The sequence below is a fragment of the Solea solea genome, chromosome 17, assembly GCF_958295425.1.
Source record: "Solea solea chromosome 17, fSolSol10.1, whole genome shotgun sequence".
NCBI classification, from domain to species: Eukaryota; Metazoa; Chordata; class Actinopteri; order Pleuronectiformes; family Soleidae; genus Solea; species Solea solea.
In genome coordinates this window covers 10,729,075-10,750,344 of record NC_081150.1, presented here as the reverse complement: position 1 = coordinate 10,750,344, position 21,270 = coordinate 10,729,075, and the positions used below count along the sequence as shown (strand labels likewise).

General features: G+C 41.9%; 1 protein-coding gene across 4 annotated transcripts in view; it reads right to left on the bottom strand.

The window, feature by feature from the left end:
- The window catches only part of LOC131443659 (steroid hormone receptor ERR2-like), a 105,180-nt gene that overhangs the window by 21,158 nt on the left and 62,752 nt on the right, over positions 1 to 21,270 (bottom strand). For 2 of the 4 annotated variants that reach the window (XM_058613481.1, XM_058613482.1), the window contains exons 2-3: positions 4,910 to 5,325; positions 693 to 809 (exon numbers count right to left, since the gene is read on the bottom strand). In XM_058613481.1, coding sequence (XP_058469464.1) covers positions 693 to 809; positions 4,910 to 5,312 — 520 coding nt within the window. In that variant the 5' untranslated portion in view covers positions 5,313 to 5,325. Of the gene's footprint in view, positions 1 to 692; positions 810 to 4,909; positions 5,326 to 14,613; positions 15,134 to 21,270 lie in introns of those variants that run through there. The other 2 variants (XM_058613480.1, XM_058613479.1) reach the window with 2 other exon arrangements.

Here is a 21,270-nt window from a genome sequence, read left to right as displayed (position 1 = left end):
CTGTGCATTTAAATCTTAATAATGAACCTCTGAAGAAACTATTTCTTGGTAAAAAATACCTGATCATACCTTATTTAATGATTAACACGTTTGTTATAAAAACAACATGGTAGTGAATGGAGGAAATGTCGAGTGTAACAAAGTCACTTGTGTTGGGCTTGCTGGTGCTCGGCGTAACTCTTATAGCTAATGTGTGAAAGGACCCAAAGTCAAAGTTGACAATAAGTTTAATTTTTATTTGTCTAAATGACAAAATTGTTTAGGTAATTTTATACAATATAAGATATAAAGTAAAAGACTTTTGCTTTTAGTTCCATAACTTCTTTATCCTATAATAAGACAGAAATAAGAAGAACAAGAGTAATATTTTATCCCGATAACAAAATTAGCAGTCTTGTCAATACTACTTTTATTGTTATTATTTTTCAATTTATAAACCTAATAACCCCCTTTTACAAAACCTCACCAGGGTTGCCACTAACAAATATTCTATTATCAGTTAATTCTAGTCTATAATATGTTGCGAAAACAACAAAACAGCGCCTCTATGTTTCCACGGTGAATGGTTTAAAAACACTGAACAATGAAACACAGATTCCTTTAGATTCTCACATGCGATGTTGTGAGTGAGAACAAGTCGTAAGAACGACATAAAACAGAAAGGATTTCTTTAATAGAATAGGAGGACTCACCTTCTTTCAACATGCCGACTTTGAGACACTTCATGAAGCGGCAGGCCTGGCACGACTTGCGTCTCCGTTTGGTGATCTCACATTCGTTCGTGGCCGGACAGCTGTACTCGATATTACCTGTGAGGAACGACAAAAAACACGCCGTCATTAAACCTGTGTTTGTGTGTATGAAAAAGAGAGGGATGATATGATGGAAAAGAGGAAATACACACACGTGTGCATGAATGCACACACCTGTCCCAAGGTGACCCCCCCGTGACAAGGAGAGGACAGTTTGGTGGCATTTTGATGGGACGTGTAAAAAGCACCTATAGTCCCACCCCCATTTTGATTCTCAGATAAATGAGCTTCATTAATGCAGAGCGTCCTCCCTGAAAGGCTCGCCACGACCCCTCCCAGCCCATCCTTCTTCACCTAAAGGATGATGGGAAGGCTGCCCTCCCTCGACAACACACAGCCGGGCGTTCTGCATAATGCTCTCCTGTAACGACCCGGAGCTGCTGTTAGATTGGCCATTTCAAAGCTCCGGTATCATGTAGCAAAGCTCGATGTATTATTCAAGTCCGTCTCGACGGCTGTTGGCTCACACTGGAAATATTTCCTATGCAATTTAATCACTCTGGTCCAAAAACAGCCTGAAACGCAGACATATTGAATCTGCTGCCTGTCTTTCTCACCAGGTTCCTGTTAACAGTTTCTTTCAGGGATCATTACACGCTCACTTCAAAAAGTTTTTTTTACGTGACCCAGACAATCCAATGACAAATCCTCCCAAGTATCCCAATCCCCTGATTGAATGTTTAAGTAATGTCCCGTAAGTCCAGTTCATGTATTAATGATACCTAAAAACAGCAAACCAGGTGTTGTATGCTGCAGACCTGCCAGACCTGCTCTGCCCCTGCCTCACAGACACACAGACACACCAACCCCCTGTTGGACGACGAGAAGGTGCCAACATTTGTCAGGATCCCTGGAATCGCTGCTGCCAGCAGGGTCACATGCACAGTGAGGGGGCCGGCGGCACCGCGCCAGCACGTTGGCAGAGGCCGCTGCTGGTTTCAGCGTGGCTTAAGTCTTTAAACTGAGAGGCAGCAGCAGGGGGAGAATAAAGCACAGTGCAGCGCGCACATGTGTGGATAAAAGCACATGTGCTGTGTGCACAAACTAATTATACAGAGCACATAGAACACCACTAAGTCACTGTATGTTGTCCGTGCTTCGCTTTGATCGTGTAATGACGCGCAGAACTCGCATTACACGCTAACGTACTAAACTAATATGTGCATGTGTGTTTACACAGTAAATGAGCACAGAGAACTGTTGACTAATATCCCACAATGCAATGCACAAATGGCAAAAAATATGTGTTTTACTGTCCCAGTTTGACTGATGGTTGATAACACACAACATTTCTTGTTTAGTACAACTTCAGTGTTTCATTTTTTATGTTTTTTAACGGATTGTTTTGCAGCTGTCAACGACTTCATCTGTGCATACACACTTGGAATCTTACTTTAACACTCACTATTACACCTGAAATTCAACAAAATGAACAGTTTCGTATTCATATGTTAGTAATCATTTAGTATTTCAGTCTTCCACTCGCTTCACCGTCTCTTGCTGACATCTGATTCTTAAACACACGATAAACGTATATGAATTTAATATCATACCATGTAAGAAAATGCTGGGATGGATGATTTTTGTCAGTTTAAGGAGGGTCAAATTCATTTGTATGTTATAAAGAAAACATTTAATACCTGAATGGTTAAAAAAAAAAGTGGTGTGTGTGTTGAGGTGGGGTAGCACTGGGGACCCAGAATAAGTCTTAAATTGCCTACCTCTAAAAGCCCACTGTCGGCGTACCCTCTTAGTTAATCAGGTCTTGTGTCCACCTTTATTCCTCAAAGGACATTTCAACCACTCTAATATCCTTCCTTAACCTCTCTTATTTTCCCTCTAAATTTTGATATATTATTATGCCATGCTATTATCCACACGCTCATCTCCACTCAAGCTGGACCTCTCCTTGTCCTCCTCCTTTACCGAGGCCGGGACCCCCCCTCCCTGATTACCATTCCATTAAAGCTGCTTCTCCTTTCACTGAGTGACCATGTCCCTCCTGTCCCTTGTCCCTCAGCCTTTTATTTAGAGGACTTCTCGACGTCCCGCTCCTCTCGTCCCTTTCGTCTGCTATTGCTCCAACAAACGCGTGCCTGAGCTTTTAATTGGTCCCCATCTCCTCCCTCTTGGGTGGAGGCGCCTGGGGTGGGTGGGTGAGGTGGGGGGGGATTGCACAAGAACAGATCCACACCTCCCACCTTGACTTTCTCCCAATGAAATGCCTGGTTCTTAATTACAGTCACCCAACACTGATTGTTATTGACTGAAACTCCCGCGGCTCGGGACGAATGACGGACAGATTAGGTTCATTACGAGCCCGTCCTCCGCGAAGGAGAGTGAGGAGGGAGAGAACGAGAGAGGAAGGAGGGAAGAGAAGAGCGAGGCGACACAAAGTCACACAGTGAAGTGCAGTGTTTACAGTCTGGGCTCTGTTGCTCTGTGCGAGGGTTTTGTCTTGTAAATCTTAACCACGGAACAAAAAAACAACCCCACAAATATCACGGCTTTTAAAACAATAGAGACGTTTGAGCTACCGAGAGAAACTGTCACCACTGGATTCATGTTTTGTCAGTGTAACGGAAATCTCCTGTGATAACATATCCAACTCCATTTAGAAGTAAAAATAAAGTGACTATATTATACCTTATGCAGGCAGTAATGCACACGCTCGTATTTATCGAGGAAAAGAAGATGCTTTGGTAATTCAGAGGAAAAATGGAAGCGTGGCCTCACTAATGTGACCTCATGTCTGCAGACGTAAATGCAGTGGATGAAATTCAAAATTCTGCGTCTCATATCATCATCTCTGTCCTAGTGATTACTGTGGCACCGATCCCACACATGGCAGAGCTCATGCCAAATGTATGATTCACATGCAGGAATAAAAATAATAATGATAATAATGATGATAATAATAATCATCATAGCCCAGATCGGATTTGCAGTGTGGTTCTCTGCTGTCTGCTGCAGACACTGTAATCACTACAGTGAGCTGTGAGAGCTGGGGTTCCTCATCAGGTCAATATGCTATTCTGACAACAATCATAGTAAGCTTAATGAAACAAACTCTACTCTAAATTACAGTAATAATTAGAGCTGCAACTAACGATTATTTTCCATCATCGATTAATCTGTCGATTATTTTCTCGATTAATGTTGAAAGAAATGAAGAAAGTACTCACATTTAATGGTTTCAATCATGAAAAAAGCTTCCAAACGATTAAGTACTTGTCGATTAATTTAGTAATCGATTAATGATCGATGAATCGATTCATTGTTTCAGCTCTAGCAATAATATGGTAACATTCCTTTTTTTTCTAGCCTTGATTAACATATCATTAAGCAAGACATGAACAACAGAACCTTGAAAACATACAGAGTGTGGGGAATAACTAAGGACGAGTTCAAATCCATGATCAGTAATTACCAAATGTGTTCTCCTGCTAATTCCCATGTAAAGTTATTAGCCTATAGTTATCCACATTAGCAAGTCATTACCTTCATCCATTCATTCATCTTCTACCGCTTTATCCTCCACATGAGGGTCGCGGGCGGGCGCTGGTGCCAATCCCGGCTGACATAGGGCGAACTATTCACTCTCACACTCACACCTATGGTCAATGCAGAGTGTCCAGTTTGCCTAATCGTCAAATCTGCATGTCTTTGGACGGTGGAAGGAAACCAGAGAACACGGAGAAACAAACGGAGAGCACATGCAAACGCCCCTTGTTCCGAACCGTGTCGCGTTATTTCTGGAATATTATCTCCTTATTATCATGTATCAGTTATTATCAAGCTTGGATATAACTTTAAAAATAGCTGTATTATTTTAGTATTACCCCCCTGTTATGAAATGATTGCTATGCTATTTCTGAGTTGGAATGTAAAGTGTTGTGTGTCACCCAGAATCACCCAAAAAATTGCTTTTGGATTGCGACAGTCCTCTTGGGCTGAATGGGTAACTCTTCCGAATATTCAACCACCCGGGAAATGACAGAAAATACAATTTTCTCAGGTCAAACCGAGAGCACAACGATACGGAAAATTAGCTCAGGTGAGCCAGTGAAAAAGAAAAAGAGGAAGTGGGGAAATACCTTGTATCGTCCTTTTGAAAAAGGCTTTGCAGGCCTCGCAGGAGGCCACCCCGTAGTGGTAGCCCGAGGCAATGTCGCCACACACCAAGCACAGCCTCTTGGGGATGGCATTGAGCATGTACTCGCACTTGATTGTCGAGTCATCCGCCATGCCGCCGGAGCACTCCTCGTAGCGGCGTAGGCAGGCGCTGCCGCCTCCCAGCATGCCCGGGTTGAACATGGGCGGGGAGTCCAGGGCGTGCGAGCGTCCGCCGCTGCCGTTGATGTAACCACCGCTGGCGTCGGAGTTGCCGCTGGGACTGTGGTGACTGCCGGTGTCGACGAGTGAGGAAGAAGGACTGGAAGGCTCGGTTTTGACGTAGGAACCACAGCTCGAGGAGAGGTGTCGGTCCTCAGCGGGCATTCTGGTTAGCAACCTGCGGGGGGACACACACACACGCAAGAGCCGAGGTTAGTTTCTGTGCTAAAGTCAAACCTGAGGACACCGGAACCACAGTAACATGTAGTACTGACTAAATGTGATTATCACAGACAAACAAATTAATTCATCTCTTGGATTCGGGAGTGACTTTACAACACAATGACTCCCACACAGAGGTGGAAAGAGTACTGAACTATTCTACTCAAGTTAAAGTACCACTATTTTGATTAAATTTGACTTAAGTACAAGCAAACGTACTCAAGTTACAGTAAAAAAAAAAGCAGGATGTTTAAAATTGACTGAGTAGTAGTTACTTAGTAACTAACTTAGGTTCTTGTGTCGTGCCAAAGGACAAAAATCTCACATTTATTGTTTTAATTAAAAGTACAGCACATGCAAGAAAACATACTTAAGTAAAAGTCAAATTACAAATTTTTAAGTATAAGTACACAAAAAACCTACTCAATTGCAGTTACGCGAGTAAATGTAATCCATTACTTTCCACCTCTGCTCCCACAGAACCTCAAAACATCAACCTTTTAAAAGGATTATTAACGCCTTGATGAATCCAAATATCCAGGGAAGTTGGCGTCGATTTTCGAGAACGCTGAGAAAACATGAAACCCAGCGCTGAAGTCAGCACAAGTCACACAACCAAAATATCACCACTAACATGTCTGACAAGATCTACTGGACGTTGCTTTCCTCCATCATCGTCTGATTATCCTGCGAGAGATTCATCAGCTGTGATGGAGCGCGCCGGTTCATCCGAGTTTGATAGATTATGTTACGAACACGGGCCATTAATGTGTTGGAATGCCAAGTGATATACTACGGTAGCTTATTTCTCTCAGGCAAAATGGTAACTAATGACCATGTCAACAGATGCCCCATACATCTTGCAAACAATGCCCACAATGGGTCGTCTGCTCACTCGCTAAGTGAATGAATGAAACTTCAGAAGACTGTTAATGGACAGAGGGAGAGGTGTTACACTCAGCATGTGGAGGATCATGGGTAATACATGAACCAATCAATAGTCCGGGTTCGTTTGCCAGTGAATGTGCAATACTGGATTACAATGGACTTCAGAGGGAGAGAGAGAATGCAGAGGCTGAGGGCGACCTGGAACCTTTCATTTTATTTTCATCTACACAGTGATTTTGAGCAGTCCTAAAAGTAGCATTGTTCCAAGTAATAATGCACCTTATCTATCTATCTATTCATATAAAATGTATTTATTACAGTATTGGCGCAGTGGTTCTGCTATTTCTTCATATTTCTTCATTAGTGGCACCTAAAGCACGTCTCTGCACAAATCTCACATCTCTGCACAGGTACAAATAAAGTGCAAACGCGAATAAAAGTGACTTCACTGTGACTGTAATGACGGAATATGAGCCCGTGTTATCAAAGTTTACCAAAGAGTCTGTCGGACTTCATTTTATTTAACGATTAAAGTGTGTTTTACAACGGGGCGTTTTATTTTGAAGCTGCAAGAGGATCCAAAGTTACGATCAGATATTGTTGTTGTTGTTGCTGCTGCAGTGGTTTTTTTGAACAGCGCATGAATCTCCAGAGCATGAATCACGACTTGGGTCAGTGTTAGAACGTCTGCGTCTGTCCGTCACTGATGTCACACCACATCAGTCCTGGTCCATGTTGAGAGTGAGCGCTGTGGAAAAGCCACGTTAAGAAGCCATGTCTGAAACTAACGAGAGATTAATGCTCACCAGATTCCTGCGACGCTGTCGTGTTTCGTTGCCAGGGCCTGACCGTTTTTTTTAAAAAAACATTAACTGTTGTGGCTGGAAATGTATTTCCCCTCCTCCGCTGCTGCCTCTTTGCATAAGTGTTTATATAAAGCCATGAAGTCATCAGGCCCTGACAACATGAAACCTCTCTTTTAACAGCTAACGGGCAGCGAGTAGAGCGAGGGAGAGAGGGATGCAGGGAGGAGATAGCCTCTACCCCTGGGCCCAGATCAGATCTATTGATCCTCTGCTTCCTTCCTGTTTCAGATGAGGCATGAAAAAATAAACCCTCCTGTTTCGGGTCCCAGACATTCCTTATGCATTTTTAATCAGTCAGGACTGTTAACATAGTGTGAGATGGAGCGATAAAGCGTCATTTTGTGGCTGTTGCGGTTTAAAAAACAGACTCACAGGGACCCGTGTTGAATCTTATTAGCAATCAGCATGTAAATATGGACAACTGGAAGCTCTATTTTCTCCCATATGAGGTGAAGGGGAGGGAGAGAAAGATAAAGGGAGAGAGAGAGCGGCATGGTAACAGTTAATACATCATCACAGCCAGATAGGGGGGGATTCCCAAAGGGATAGAACACTGTGGCATATGTAAAAAGTAGTTCATTCCACACTTAGCACACAGTAACGCTGGGGAGATGTTTTTTTGTTAGATTTAATGGAAATTTCTAATGGGTCCTTTCAAATCTGTCAAAATGAAATAATGGCACCAACCACCAATTCGTGTGAACAGAAATAGCTTCATAGTTTTATAGTTTGCTTTTCCCGTCTTTATAATAAAGAGACAGAGATTCCTGAGCACAGCCCGACTCGTGGCAACAACACACACACACACACACACACACAGAAAGGTGTTGTACCTAACATCTAATGGGGTGGTGTTTGCTCGGCTGCGCAGAAAAATGGTACAAACTGAGCAGACGAGCAGGACTCATCAGACAGACGTGAAGGTCACCTGCCGCCTCTGTTCCGCCGCTCTCTGAGGCCCAGACACTTCCACAATAGACGGCTGAGTGCAGCAGACACACAGGCTTCAGACGGAACCAGAGCGTCTCCACACAACGCCGCGTTAAAAAGAAATAAACGATTGAGACGCCGCACGACCACAAATTTTTCCTTTTATTCAATTTTTTTCGAACCACACCGTGATGGGTGTGAAAATGTCCCGCTAGAACAGCTTAGATGTGTGTGTACATGTGTGTGTTTTGGCATGTGTCCTCATGCTGGCAGTGCTGTAGATCCGTTGCTTCCCCACATAAATCCTGAATCCATCCACCTCCTCCTCCTCCTCTTCTTCTCTAAGCCATGAAATACATTTTCCAGCCTCCAAATTTCAGCACAATAAATTTTCACAAGACTTAAAAAAAAAAAAACACAGCACATCTAAAACGCATACTCAAAACAATTCTCCACAGTGACCTCATGCTGTCCTTTTAATGTGAAGAAAGAAAAAAAAGAATCTAGTTCCTTATATTTTACTATGTATTTTCCCAGAGGGAGGAAATATTATTGTTAAGCTCGGGGTTAAGCTTGTAGCGAGGCACGCGGCGTAAATCATGGTGCTGAACACACAGTCGAACATGGAAGCGCAGAAGGACAGAGGCAAGGAGCCATGCATGAAATTAGTTCATTAATCTTTCTATGATAGGCTGTCCTTGTTTGGGGCAAACTCTATCAGCTTTAAACGGAGCGCCCCTTCCCTGCCTGACACATAGATTACACTGTTAGTCCGCAGCCGCAGTGTCTGGGAAATGAATGGTCATGCAAGCGGGAAAATGGGCGAGTGAGTGTCGCCCAAGTGTTAAGTAGTAACAACAACATGCGCGCGGGCACGGCGTTAGCACAAATGAAGGTCAGCAAAGGAAATCTGAGCGTGCGCTCTAAAATCGGAAACGCACCGTTCAAGTGCTGCTGTGAGTGATGGAAAAAAAAAAGAAGAAGCAGAAGAAGAGACATGATGTAAAATGTTGATTTTACAATAAAGGAAAATGGAAAAAAAAAAGGTTTGTCTTCATCGCTCGTGCGTATCTTTCGTAAACGTTAAAAATCGGGTTATTGTCATTTTATTTGTCCTGAATGGTTATGTCCACAGATTATAATTCCTACAGGGATCCATTTTCTCTCTCTCTTTCCCCTTGTTAATCAATGACTGCAACAGAAGCTTGAGAATTCTTACTCAGCTCATTTTGGACTGGGCACATTTTGTAAATGTTATTTTCTCACTTTGTTTTTTTTTTCCTATTTTTGTCCCTTGCATTTATTTAATTTTTTAATTTCTAACAATTAGTCATCATGTGCACTACAAATTTCAAAATAGCTGTAAAAATGTCCATCCGTATGTCATGCTGCTGCTAAATGACTCAGCTCACAAGCCTTGATTGAGTCGATGAGTTTGGCAAAGAATTGTTTATAAGTTTTAGATTTTGTGAAAGTTGACATTCACGTGTGCTTTTATTGTGAAGGCTTTTTTCTGTAAATGCACACCCTGTGGGACACAGTCAAACAACAAAGTGGTCCTCACAGTGCATCAAAGACTGATCTCTTACAAGTAGGAAATTACAAAAATATTTTGTGTTTATTAAAATGAGTGGAAATTGCTCTAAACCTTTGCTTTGAAAGTCCCAGTTCTGATTATGTTAATAACTATGTTTTTACTGTTTATCTCACACACACACACACACACACACACACACACACACACACTTGTACACAGAAACTCCAGCATATGGCCTCTTCAATGTCACTGCCACGGGCAGAGATTGCATAGATTTCCCACATGGATGATGTCTTCTTACCTGGAGTATCGTCTCACCGCCCCCGTCCCCCGTCCCCCTGTCCCCCCCCATCCTCCATCTACATACCCGACCACCACCTCCAGGAAACTGCTCTCTCTGCAAAGTCAAACACTCGCCTAACTGCCTTTTAAAAAGAGAGACAGAACAGGAGGTTATGGGGTTGGGGGGGGAAGAAAGAATAAACGAGCGGGGACTTAAGCCGTCATTGGGAATCAGAGGGGGACTCATGAGGGACAGTTACGTTATTGATTTCATAAATAAACAGAGATGGCCATCGATCCTAATGTTATTTTGCATTTCAATTACTGCCCAGAAACATAACCTTCAAACGTCTGCCTCTCCACAGTAATAACATCCACTGATAATCACAAGCCAGTCTTGTCCAGCGCAAATTGGCTTTTCTCTCCCTCTCCCCCTCTCTCTCTCTCTCCCTCTCTCTCCTTTTTCCCCCTCAAATGTGTAAATGACACAACTTTACATTTGCCTAATGGTATTAGGGCATGGGCTGAATATCAAGTGCGACTCAAGCTGATACAGTAAGCACTCCAGTCAATTGACACAATGCAAATTAACGTGCTGAAGAGGAATTAAGTTCACAATGTGAGACGTTGTGAAACTATGACGAGGCCCATTAAATTAAACATGCTGGCTGACCCACACTCCATGATTAGACGTACTGCTTCTCCATCTCTCACTCTCTCTCACTCTCTCTGTGTGTGTGTGTTAATTTCATTTGATCAATAAAACAAACTCATTCTAAGAAGTCCCCCACTGCTGCAGGGAGACCAGCAGAGCCATATTCATATTTTGATTGAATAGTGGCCGCGGAAAAAAGCGTCCATCTACATCCTGATGAATTCAGAGTCCTTGACAGGCCGCCTAAAGGATATATCTATATCAAGAGGGGGTCACGACACGTAATGAAGTTAGTTCTCTTCTCATTCTGTCACACAGCAGCACTCGCTACCACCGAGCCGGGCCGTACCCCCATATATGCAGCAGCCGTCGCCATTAATAAACATGACAGTCTAAACACTACACAGTGTCACGGCAAAAAAAAAAAAAAAAAAACGAGGTCCAGTTTCTGTGTTTTGTCTTCTTTTTAATCGCGGGGTAATTATTTTTCTCAAGTTGGAGCAAAGCGGCTTTTTTTTTTGCCCCCACACACAACTTGCCCCAACACCTGCTCCCTCACCTCTTTCACGCCACACTTGCTTCCAACGATCTCGTCAACCAACTCTTTCAAACTTTAAGGCGGGGACAGGTCACACTGAGGTAAGTGGTTTTTTTGAACTCCAAACACGGACCTCACAACTTAACAACGAGCTGAAGCAGCAAAACTTTGTCCACACAGACTATTTTCTACTTCTACTTCTGTCATGCCAAAAAAAACCCCAGGTTTCTGAAGAACAAAGACGCGGCGATGAGGCCTCATATTTGCCACTAACGTCTCAAATATCGCCGGAAAAATGTGTCTGAAAACACAGCAGCACACTGTGAAATTAGCGCTGTCATCAAAATTCAGTTTTTCATTCCAGTTGCTGTACATTTATAATTCCCAAATCCGTGTGTCTGTTGACCACCATCCAAATATTCCACACTTATAATTGAAATAATCTGCTGTAAATTCATTTTTCTGACACAGCATATTTTTTCCTATGTTGACAAAGGACAATTTTTGACAGGTGGAAATAGTTGAACCTCATCTATTCATTTTTATTTACTTTTCAGATGACTACAAATGTTTGTCATGCACATAATAGATATATATATATATATATATATATATATATATATATATACACACACACACACACACACACACACACGTAATAAATGGAGATGCGAGGCATGACAAGATGATGTGTTCCTCTTAACAGACACAGTCAGGTGTTTCCATGATATGGCACCGCTAAAATTAGATCCCAGGTCAGTGTGTGATTCTTTGCTCTCATTTGTATGTGTGTGTGTGTGTGTGTGTGTGTGTGTATACATGTGTGTGAGCGCTTGTGCTTGTGCATTCCTGTTTGTTTGCTTGTGAAGGACATCTACAGTATGTGACCAGCAGGTGGAAATTGTTTTTTTTGTCTGTTTTATTTTTAATCTGATTTATTGGAGCGACTCTACGTTTAAACGTTACGTTTAAATGACGCAGTTGTAACGCTATACACATAATTAAACGACTACTAATCGCAGACGTAGAATAAGGCTGACTGTTTTGAATATTAGTAATTTAAACGCTTGTAAGGAAAATCGTCAATAGAAAATAAAGTTATGTATTTAAGAGAAACTCTTACTACACTGAAAGGTTGAAAATAACTGGAGGAGGAAGACTTTTAAAAAGTGTACACGCTTTAATGGCAGTGCAGTTTTTGGTTATGCTATTCAGAAATAATTAAAAATTCTTAAAGACATGGAAATTCGCTGACAATTTCAAAAAAATGTAAACAGTTCAGGAAAGAATAGTATTTAATTTAAAAAAAAATTTGGTTCAGAGGAAAAACTGTGTTGTCTCTGAAAAGGGTCAAAAGAGGACACTCTATCAAATCTATATATTTTGGAACAATATGAAATACCTGATGATCTCATCTTGTCCACAGAGGGACAAACGTGTCTCTAAAGCGTGACAGTGGAGCTCAGCACTCGTCAGAAGCCTCACCTCAGGCCAGGAGGTCGGTGGTGTGGTCAACGGCCCTCAAAGGGTTAACAGCATTCCCTGAAGCCAAACTTAACTAAGTAGAGCTCCATGTGACATTAAAGGCCGAGATTTACTGTGTGCAAGTGCATTAACAACCACGTCCACTTCCAGGTGGTAAAGTGTCTGACAGTATGATGAACGGCATTTAAAGGTGAAGATAATTTTACTGTTCGTCACATGTCGGAGCCTCTGGTTTTTATGCTCGTGTGGTGTTTTTTATTTTTTATTTTTTTTTATATTTTCAGAAACACGACATATGATTTCCTTCCCTTGAAAAAAAACATAGTACAATTAAAGAAGTTAAATTAAACCTATGCAAAAACGCAATTTGCATGTGTGTGTGTGTGCGTGTGTTTCATTAAATCTGCTGTAACACAAGACAATCTGAATTTAGCCTGTTCCGTGTACGACCACGTTCACATGTATAAAATGTGTGTGCACATGCACGTGTGCATATGAAAGACGACACTGCCTCATTCAAACATGCGTGCATCTATATAAGCAGATAAACATGCAGACGCACGCACACAATCCACCACACAAACAGCAACATTATTAGTATTATTTCAACTCTAGTTAAAATGTTTTCTTTCTGTGGATGTGTATTAAATGTGATGATGGCGTGAAAAAGAAGAGCTGGCGGTTGTGGGTTTTTCTCGACTGCACATGGATTGCGATATTGAATTTCACAGACTTAAAAACAATATATGAAAGTGATCTATTTAAGCACATTAAAAAAAAAAAAAGAAAAAACGAAACCCGAGTCTGTTGCTTTTTCATGTCAGCTATCAAAACAAACGTGCTTTAAAAATGCTTGCGGTTAAACTTGTGATTAAATAAAATTCAAGCACGGTCTCACACCGTGTGCACCTTACCGCACACATACAGCAGCCTGAAATGTCAAACTTAATATTCCATATGTTGCTTTAATAGTTTCAGCTTTATAAAATAAATAAATACAATTAAAGCAGAATTCTACAAAACTACAAAATATTAAAATAAAAGCTGAAGCTTTAGAATTGAAAAACGTTATTTTTTATTACCTTTTCGAGTTGTTTTCAACAGCTCAGCTCAGGTGCAGGCACATTAAAAACAAGCATGTTTCACACCACAGGACACAGGAGAGTTTGTAGTGTCTTTGTTTACACAGAGAGAGTCGTGTAAAGTGACATTTTCCTCATCACAGTCGTGTAAAAAGGTGCCATGCGTGTTTAAACCTTTTCAATCCCATCTAGAGCTTAACATTAAGAGGATCCCGGTGCAGGGTGAAGGGTCTCCCCTCAGGTTACACGGCTAACAGGAGAGCGTCTTTTCAGGGAAACACTGACACTGAGACTTTCTGTGACATATCGTTTCCTGTAAAGCAAGCTGCTCGATCCCTGCAACTATTGACTAAATGCACAAAATGTTGAAGCGGAGTGTGCATCACTCTGACCTCATTCACACGGAGTGAACTGTTCTCTTCACACACGCAGCCACTTTTAACTCATACTTCACTATTAATGAAAAAGGATGCATGATTTAATCATAATAAAAAACTGCACAGAGTGATCTGCGCCCTCTTTTTTGTCATGTTCTCTGTCTCTCTCTCTCTCACACACACACACACACACACACACACACACACACAGACTGGACAGTGTGACAGTTACAGTTTTCCGTCTCTGGGACAACACCGGACATCAGCTGCTGCCAAAGAATACGCGAATGGATATTGTTCGCATTAGCGTGCCTCTGGCTCTTCCCTCTGTGGCCGAGGTTAAACCCCCGGATCCCGCACTTCTAGACAGCTGCAGGGCAAACATCAGACCTGGACTCCCTGCGGGCAAAGCTACTGCAGCCTCACTGACACTACACTCAGCTCTGCTGTCCCGTACACGGCGAGGAACTCCCCGTCCTTTCAAATAACTCACTTTACGAGTGAGAATTAGTTTAAGATAAATAAATAAATAAACAAACGGATTAAGTTTAAGAAGTAAAGGGAAGAAAGGGAGAAATGGAAAAGCATGCAGACAGAGATGCACCTACTGGCTGTGATAGCAGAGAGGGTCAGGGATGCACAGTTCGGAAACATCCATCAGTCCACGTTAAGCATTCCAGGTGTTGCGACCAAAACAGGTGAAAAACAGCTCAGGGCAAAAGAAAAAAAAAAGGCTGGAGGAGGAGATCACTTCCTGAGTCTCCACATATCTTGATGAAATGTTAAGTCAGGTGTTCCAGGGGTGTTTTCTATCCCCGCCCTCCCCTGTTCAACGCACTGCCTCGGCCCCGCGAACTCCACTCTGCACAGGTGCCGCTCACTCAGGCTCAGGAGGACGTATGGAGAGCAGAAGAAGAAGAAGAAGAGGAAGAAGAGGAAGAAGAAAAGTGGATTTAATTGCTGATACAGAGAGAAAAGAACCTGAGGTTAAAAACAGGAAGGAGGTGCAGAGACGAGGAGGAAGAGTGAAGCTCAAGAGGAGTGATGGAGAGAGAACAGGAGATAGGAGAGACAGATAGATGAAGAGCAGCAGTGGTGGGAGCACACTCAGGCTGAGTAAGTCAGTGAGGGGATCCAGTCTCCATTGAACACATGGGGGCTCTTTAAGAGCAGGGGGGTGTGGCTTGGTTCAAATGGAGCCGACAGCATTGGTCCGTTCCGGGAAGGCTGCCCTGGAAGCAACCAATGAGCATGAGGGATCAAGGTGGAGGGAGGGGCTAGAGGACAACCAGTCAGTGTCCAGTCATTCACAGGGGAGCGCTGCAAAACACAGAGACGACGGATACTATAGATACTATCGAGAGGATAGATGGAGAGAATGACTCAACGGTTTGGGTAAAATATCTGATCGTGATGAGCTTTAAAGGTCGATTTTCTGTTCAGTATGTGCTCATTTTACAGTTGAAAACTATTTAAAACCACGAAAGATAGCATCAAAACATGAGCTATTTATAATAATGCAAGAAGAGATTTTAAACATGTGAAATGTTTCTAATACTTATGTGTTGAATTTGAAAAAAAAAAAACAACAAACAAAAAACAATGTGATTTCAGTTTGAAAATGATAAATTGTTCAGCCCTAACAGACAGACAGACTAAAGTGGTCAGTAACTGACAAGAAAAAGCTCACAAACTTTAACTGTGCACTCTTTCGTCTCCCTCCACCGTGGATCTGTCTATTTTCCACATGCTCAGCCTCCTTCAAAACTGATTGCCCCACAGCATCTCAGCAACAATGACGACGTTGGGGGGGGGTATCAAGCAAACGAGAAGAGGCCGAGTGCAGGAGAGCTGAAAGCGATAATGACCCGGACAGGAATGTTAATAATGATATCGGCAGCAAAAGTCTGAGCGCACTTTTACCACGTCTGTGTAACGTGGCAGCCATCAGGAAAAAGGAAGCTGCTTCCCCTCCCACACACACACACACACACACACACACACACACCCACCAACCCACTTCATCAACCCACATTTTCCTGATCGATACAAAACCCATCACACGCTCTTATTGATCACAGCGTTGCTGTGTCGCCAGAAGCCTCGGCAACTACTTTTAGTTTCCCCAACCGTCTTTTAAATGAAAGGGAATTATAACTTTGAGCATTTTCTTTTCATGTCAGCCCGTATCAGAGTCACGGGAGCACGGGGCCATTGCTTTAATAAAAAGAAGATGTAAAAAAGGAGCTGCGCATTGTGAATGAAACTTCTGATCAATAATTTGTCATTCAATGTACTTCCCCGCGAAGGGAAAACTCCAGGATATTCCCGCTGATCTGATTAAGACATCCAGACATAATCAATAGAGGAGATATGCTTATGTTTTTAATGAGGCAGAAAGAGAAAGAGAGGGAGACTAATGTCCGGACGACATGTATGGTTTCACGTGACGACTAAACGGTGGTGCAGAAAATGATTAGAAATAACATCTCAGCTATGCTATGTTTCATGAAGGGGGGATTTGGTTAATTATACAGAAACACTGATTAATAAAGTGCATTCTTCACTGTTTTTATTTAAAAAAAAAAAAAAAAACCATATGTTGGCAGCCTGCTGAGGTTGGGACATATTGGACGTCCGCGCCTCATCCGCCTCCCTCCCACTCGGCCAGCTCCAGCTTACGCAGCGAGGGGGACACTGGGTTTTCATGGCATCTGACAGGAAATCTATTGAGTGCACACACTGTAATCCCACTATCACGCTATCCCCAAAACCAAGAAACAGTAATCCAATCATTAAGTCTGTATTTAAACAAAACAGATTTGCAGCGCTGTGACCAAGAGTGTGTCTCTTTAAGCAGATCACAGCCACAGTCTGGGATTTTGAACACTGTTTATTTTTTTGAGGCAGTAGTTAATGTTTAATAATAGTTTTTGCTCTGTTTTCCTCTCACTCGCGTATTCCCCCATCTCCTCATACGAGTCTGGCCTCAATTCAGCAGAGAATAACAATATAAAAAGGGGACTTTGGAGTCAAACTCAAACACAGCTGAATGTGTGTGTGTGTGTGTGAGTGAGTAAAAACACACACAGCTGTAATGGACTGAAACATTTCTCAGAGCAGATCAGAAACACCGGGATTTTGAGCGTCTGTCCGTGCAAATCATGCGGCTTGTCTCCGAAAAGTGAAAAAGAACCAATCGTTATCTGTCAATACGTGGTAATTACATATTGTGCCAGGGCTGAGGGACATGGACGGCGTGTGACGTGAGGAGTGTGTAATTAAATTCCTGATTCATGAGCAAACTGGTCTTTTATGTCTGACCCTCTGACCTCAGCACGGAGACACTGTGTCGCTCGTGTGTGTGTGTGTCCACCGTGCACTCGTTGTCAACTTTAATAACAAAATAAGACAATATTTTAATTTTTATAAAGCATTTATTAAAAAAAGCTATTTGACTGAATTAACTCCTGCCTGAATCATTAAGGCGTTAAAGAGTTGGTTTTAATGGACTTATCACACTCATCAAACATTACGTGCATTTGTCAAAGGGCTGTTAGGAACAAAACCTATAGGATGTAAAATATACAAAAGTTATAAAAACAGATTTGGCTGCTGTTGTTAGTTTATAAGCGATAGAAAATCAAATTTACATTTTCATTAGGGAGGAAAATGATAGCCGAACAAACAATTTTTGTTCCAATTAGGGTTTTTTCTCTCCTCAATTTAGACAAATTGATCAGCATGAATAAAAAAAATCGTTTCTTGTAGAGTATTAGAACCCAAAATATGCACATGGAAACTGTTATTATAAAGGGAGTGTCATATTAATTCTTATTTTACAAATAACTCCTTGTGAATTAGGGCTGAAACAATTACTCGATTAATCGATTACTAAATGAATCACCAACTATTTTGAGTGTTTTTCAGGAATCAAAGCAGGCTTTCGGATTTTTTTCAGCTTCTTAAATGTGAATCTTTTCGGGTTTTTTTTGCTCCATATAACAAAGAAGTCATTCAAACTGAATAATGTTTGGTTTTTGGACAAGACATTTGAGAACATCCTCCTTTTCCAGGTTTGAGAAACACAGACCAACATTTTCTGACATTTTCTGGACCAAACGATTACTCGATCAATTGAGAAAATAATCGACAGATTAATCGATTATGAAAATAATCGTTAGTCGCAGCCCTAGTATGAACGTATGACCTTAAAGAAGGCGCTATGAAGAGTCTAATCATGTTCTTTTCTAGAAGTCATTTCATCCCTATGAGTTTTTCATTTCACAATAAGAGTGTAATTGTAATTATCTAAAGTGTAAAAGCTCCAACTTTATCTCCATATTTGACCAAATTAACAAAACAAAAAAAATAAAGTGTCTGAATCCCACAGATCCATTCCCCTCTCACTGCCACACACTTGTTTGGCTCGTCTGCAGGAGGAGTGTGGAGAGGGATAATTACTATAGCCACGGGGCTGCATTAATCAGCTGGGTGCATTTGTTGGCTTTTATTATGTTCCACTCCCCTCTCTTGGCCGTGATGACTGAGCCACCGCTACTAGACGGGCGACAGCGGAGGGCCACAGTCGCCCCCACTGCCCGCTCACACTGGGTTAATAAATGCCATTAGCTTCTGTCTCTTGCCCGTTAATTTCTCATTTAAGTGCGGACGGTTTAGACAAAACTCCACGAGCAGTGGCGTTAATCAGGGACTCGTCGCAGGACTCGGATTGCTTGATTGAGAGCTGGACTCACACCATGAAGGACGGAAATGAACGCTGGGTTCTTTTTAGCGTCGTGAGTGGACTTTGTGTTTGCGGCGACGCCGTTTCATCACGTGCGGTCCAATCGCAATCTATCACACGATGCCGCGCCGGCGGTGTTGTTATTGTCCTGTGTTACCACTGACAAATGTCCAGAAACTGCTATCTGCCATTATGTATCATATTCAAATGAAGACAAATGAATGGATTGTTCCACAGAAGACGTGTTTTTATAAACTCCAGAGAGTCACAGACTTGACCAACACTTTCATGATTGTTCTCACTGCACACTTCATTATTAAAATGTCTTCAATCATGGTGAGACACTTTGGCTAAAGGCAATCGCCAAATGGCATATATTATCCCGAGGGCATTTTTCTAACCCGGGTTCCGCTCCATGGAAACAGTGTGGCTGTGGATTCCAGCCTCCACTGTTGTTTTAATCACGCCAAATATAAACAAAATCAATCGCAAAGCCGCGCTCTAATTTTAAACGGCTCCTTGACACGGGCCCGCAATCCTCCGGCGACTCGCCGACGTCACCTGCATTACACAGGAGGTCTGCACGGAGTCACCTCTAAACTGAAGCTAGGTTGTGTCATTGCAGCTTAGAGCGGGGATCAATACATTCAGCTCAAGTTCATTCAAATACGGCAGCTGGCAAAAAACACAGCAGCGCGTGATGTCAGCTGTTTGCAGCGCCATCACACTTGTGCATGTACGTATGTGGCAAAGCCTGACGCTTCCAGACCAGTGGTCTCCAAACATGTGGGACCTGCTTTATTTTCATTGGGACATTTCTATAACACACCTCGTGTTATTTTGAATAGGGTTATAAAGAGATAGGGTTTGATAAATGAAACACAATTATTTTATGGGCATTATTTAATAAAAGGCTGAAAAGAATTGTATTTGGCAACCAAAGGTTCCCATCAGTGGGTCACAACCCAGTTATTCCTTGTCCCAAACATTGTTAATGTACAAAATGATATTGATTTTATATAACCACAGAAATATATATATATGTATAAGCCAACTCTGTCCTTATAATGTCTATAATGTATTGTATATTCTTCTTGTTCATTCATCTTGGTGTGTTTTTATCTTGTTTCTTGTGTTTTATTTGACATTTGCATGGTGTACTGTCTTTATACTTTGTACGGTGACCTTCAGTGTCCTGAAAGGCACCTATACATTTATATTTTTTATCTTTTTCTAGTCTTGTTGTGACTATTTTTCTATATTGTACATTGACAGATGTGAAAATGCACATTTATTATTTATTATTATCTTTATTTGAACTGTCTCTGCTGTACATTTCAGGACTAATAAAGGACTATCTTATCTTAATCTTAACAAACAACAATGTGCTGCATATTTTTGACAAAGAAAATCAATTAGCAACAGTTCCGATAAAGAGAAGAAATTGGAACATTTTGAAACGGCGAACTAGAGCGAGGCAAAAAATAAAACCTAAAAAATGTAAAAAGGAATATGCACTCTTATGTGGTAAACACTGATCTCTATAATAACAGTTGTAACAAAGGAAGAAAAAAAAAAGGAATAAAGAGCACAAATCTGCCACTTGGGCTCAAACCAACTTCAACATCTCCAAACACCCACAGGGTTCTGCGAACTCTTCAATTACCAACTTCACTCTGAGGAACAGTTAACTACAAAAGTTCACCAGTACACGAGCTCCCGTTTCAAAATGACTTAGAGAGTGTGTGATAAGTAAATTATCCTCTTAGCTCTTCCCACTACGCAGGATAATAGAGGCTGATACCGCTTAAATTTAGACTAGGGATTCGGTGGCGTGTTCTAAAGGAAGTTTTAGTCGCTCAGATGAATTTAAACGCATCGTTTCCCCGGTTCCTCGCGGCGCACGCTCTGAATCATGAAGCCCGGAAGAACGCTCCGGAAGGAGGAAGGAAAAAGATGTCCAGTAGGTTTTAAACTGCCGGGACTCGCGGCCTGTTTACACACACCGCTGATGAATATAATGCTAAAAACAAACATTTATGCAAAGCAGCCTTTCGTGGGCAGTAAATCTCATTTTGAAGAGAGGCTTGGTATTCTAGACTTGGCTCCCACAAGATCCAGAGATGACTTTCATTTAGTCTCACCTCTCCATCCAACCGGGGTCACCCCTGTTGGTATAGCAAGCACAGCAGTCACATTGCTCCACCATGCGCGCAGATTGCTTACTAGAACCGCCTGGAACCTTTCATATTTCCCAGTCAGCATTTTTACAGGATAATTTTGGCAGCCTTTAAGGATATCGCTGCCTTAATAGAGGATAAAAATAAACGGGTGGTGGAAGGTCTATATCAGGCCAGTATAATCTTGTATTCTGCACTGTGTGGAACTACAAGTCTGGCTTTGGCTCCGTTCAATGAGATTAAACCTCTCTCCAGTTGATTCCAAAAGACCATTTGTCCTATTTTTAAAACGAGGAAGAGACTTAGAGCCGCGTGTATCTAAAAAAAAAAAGAA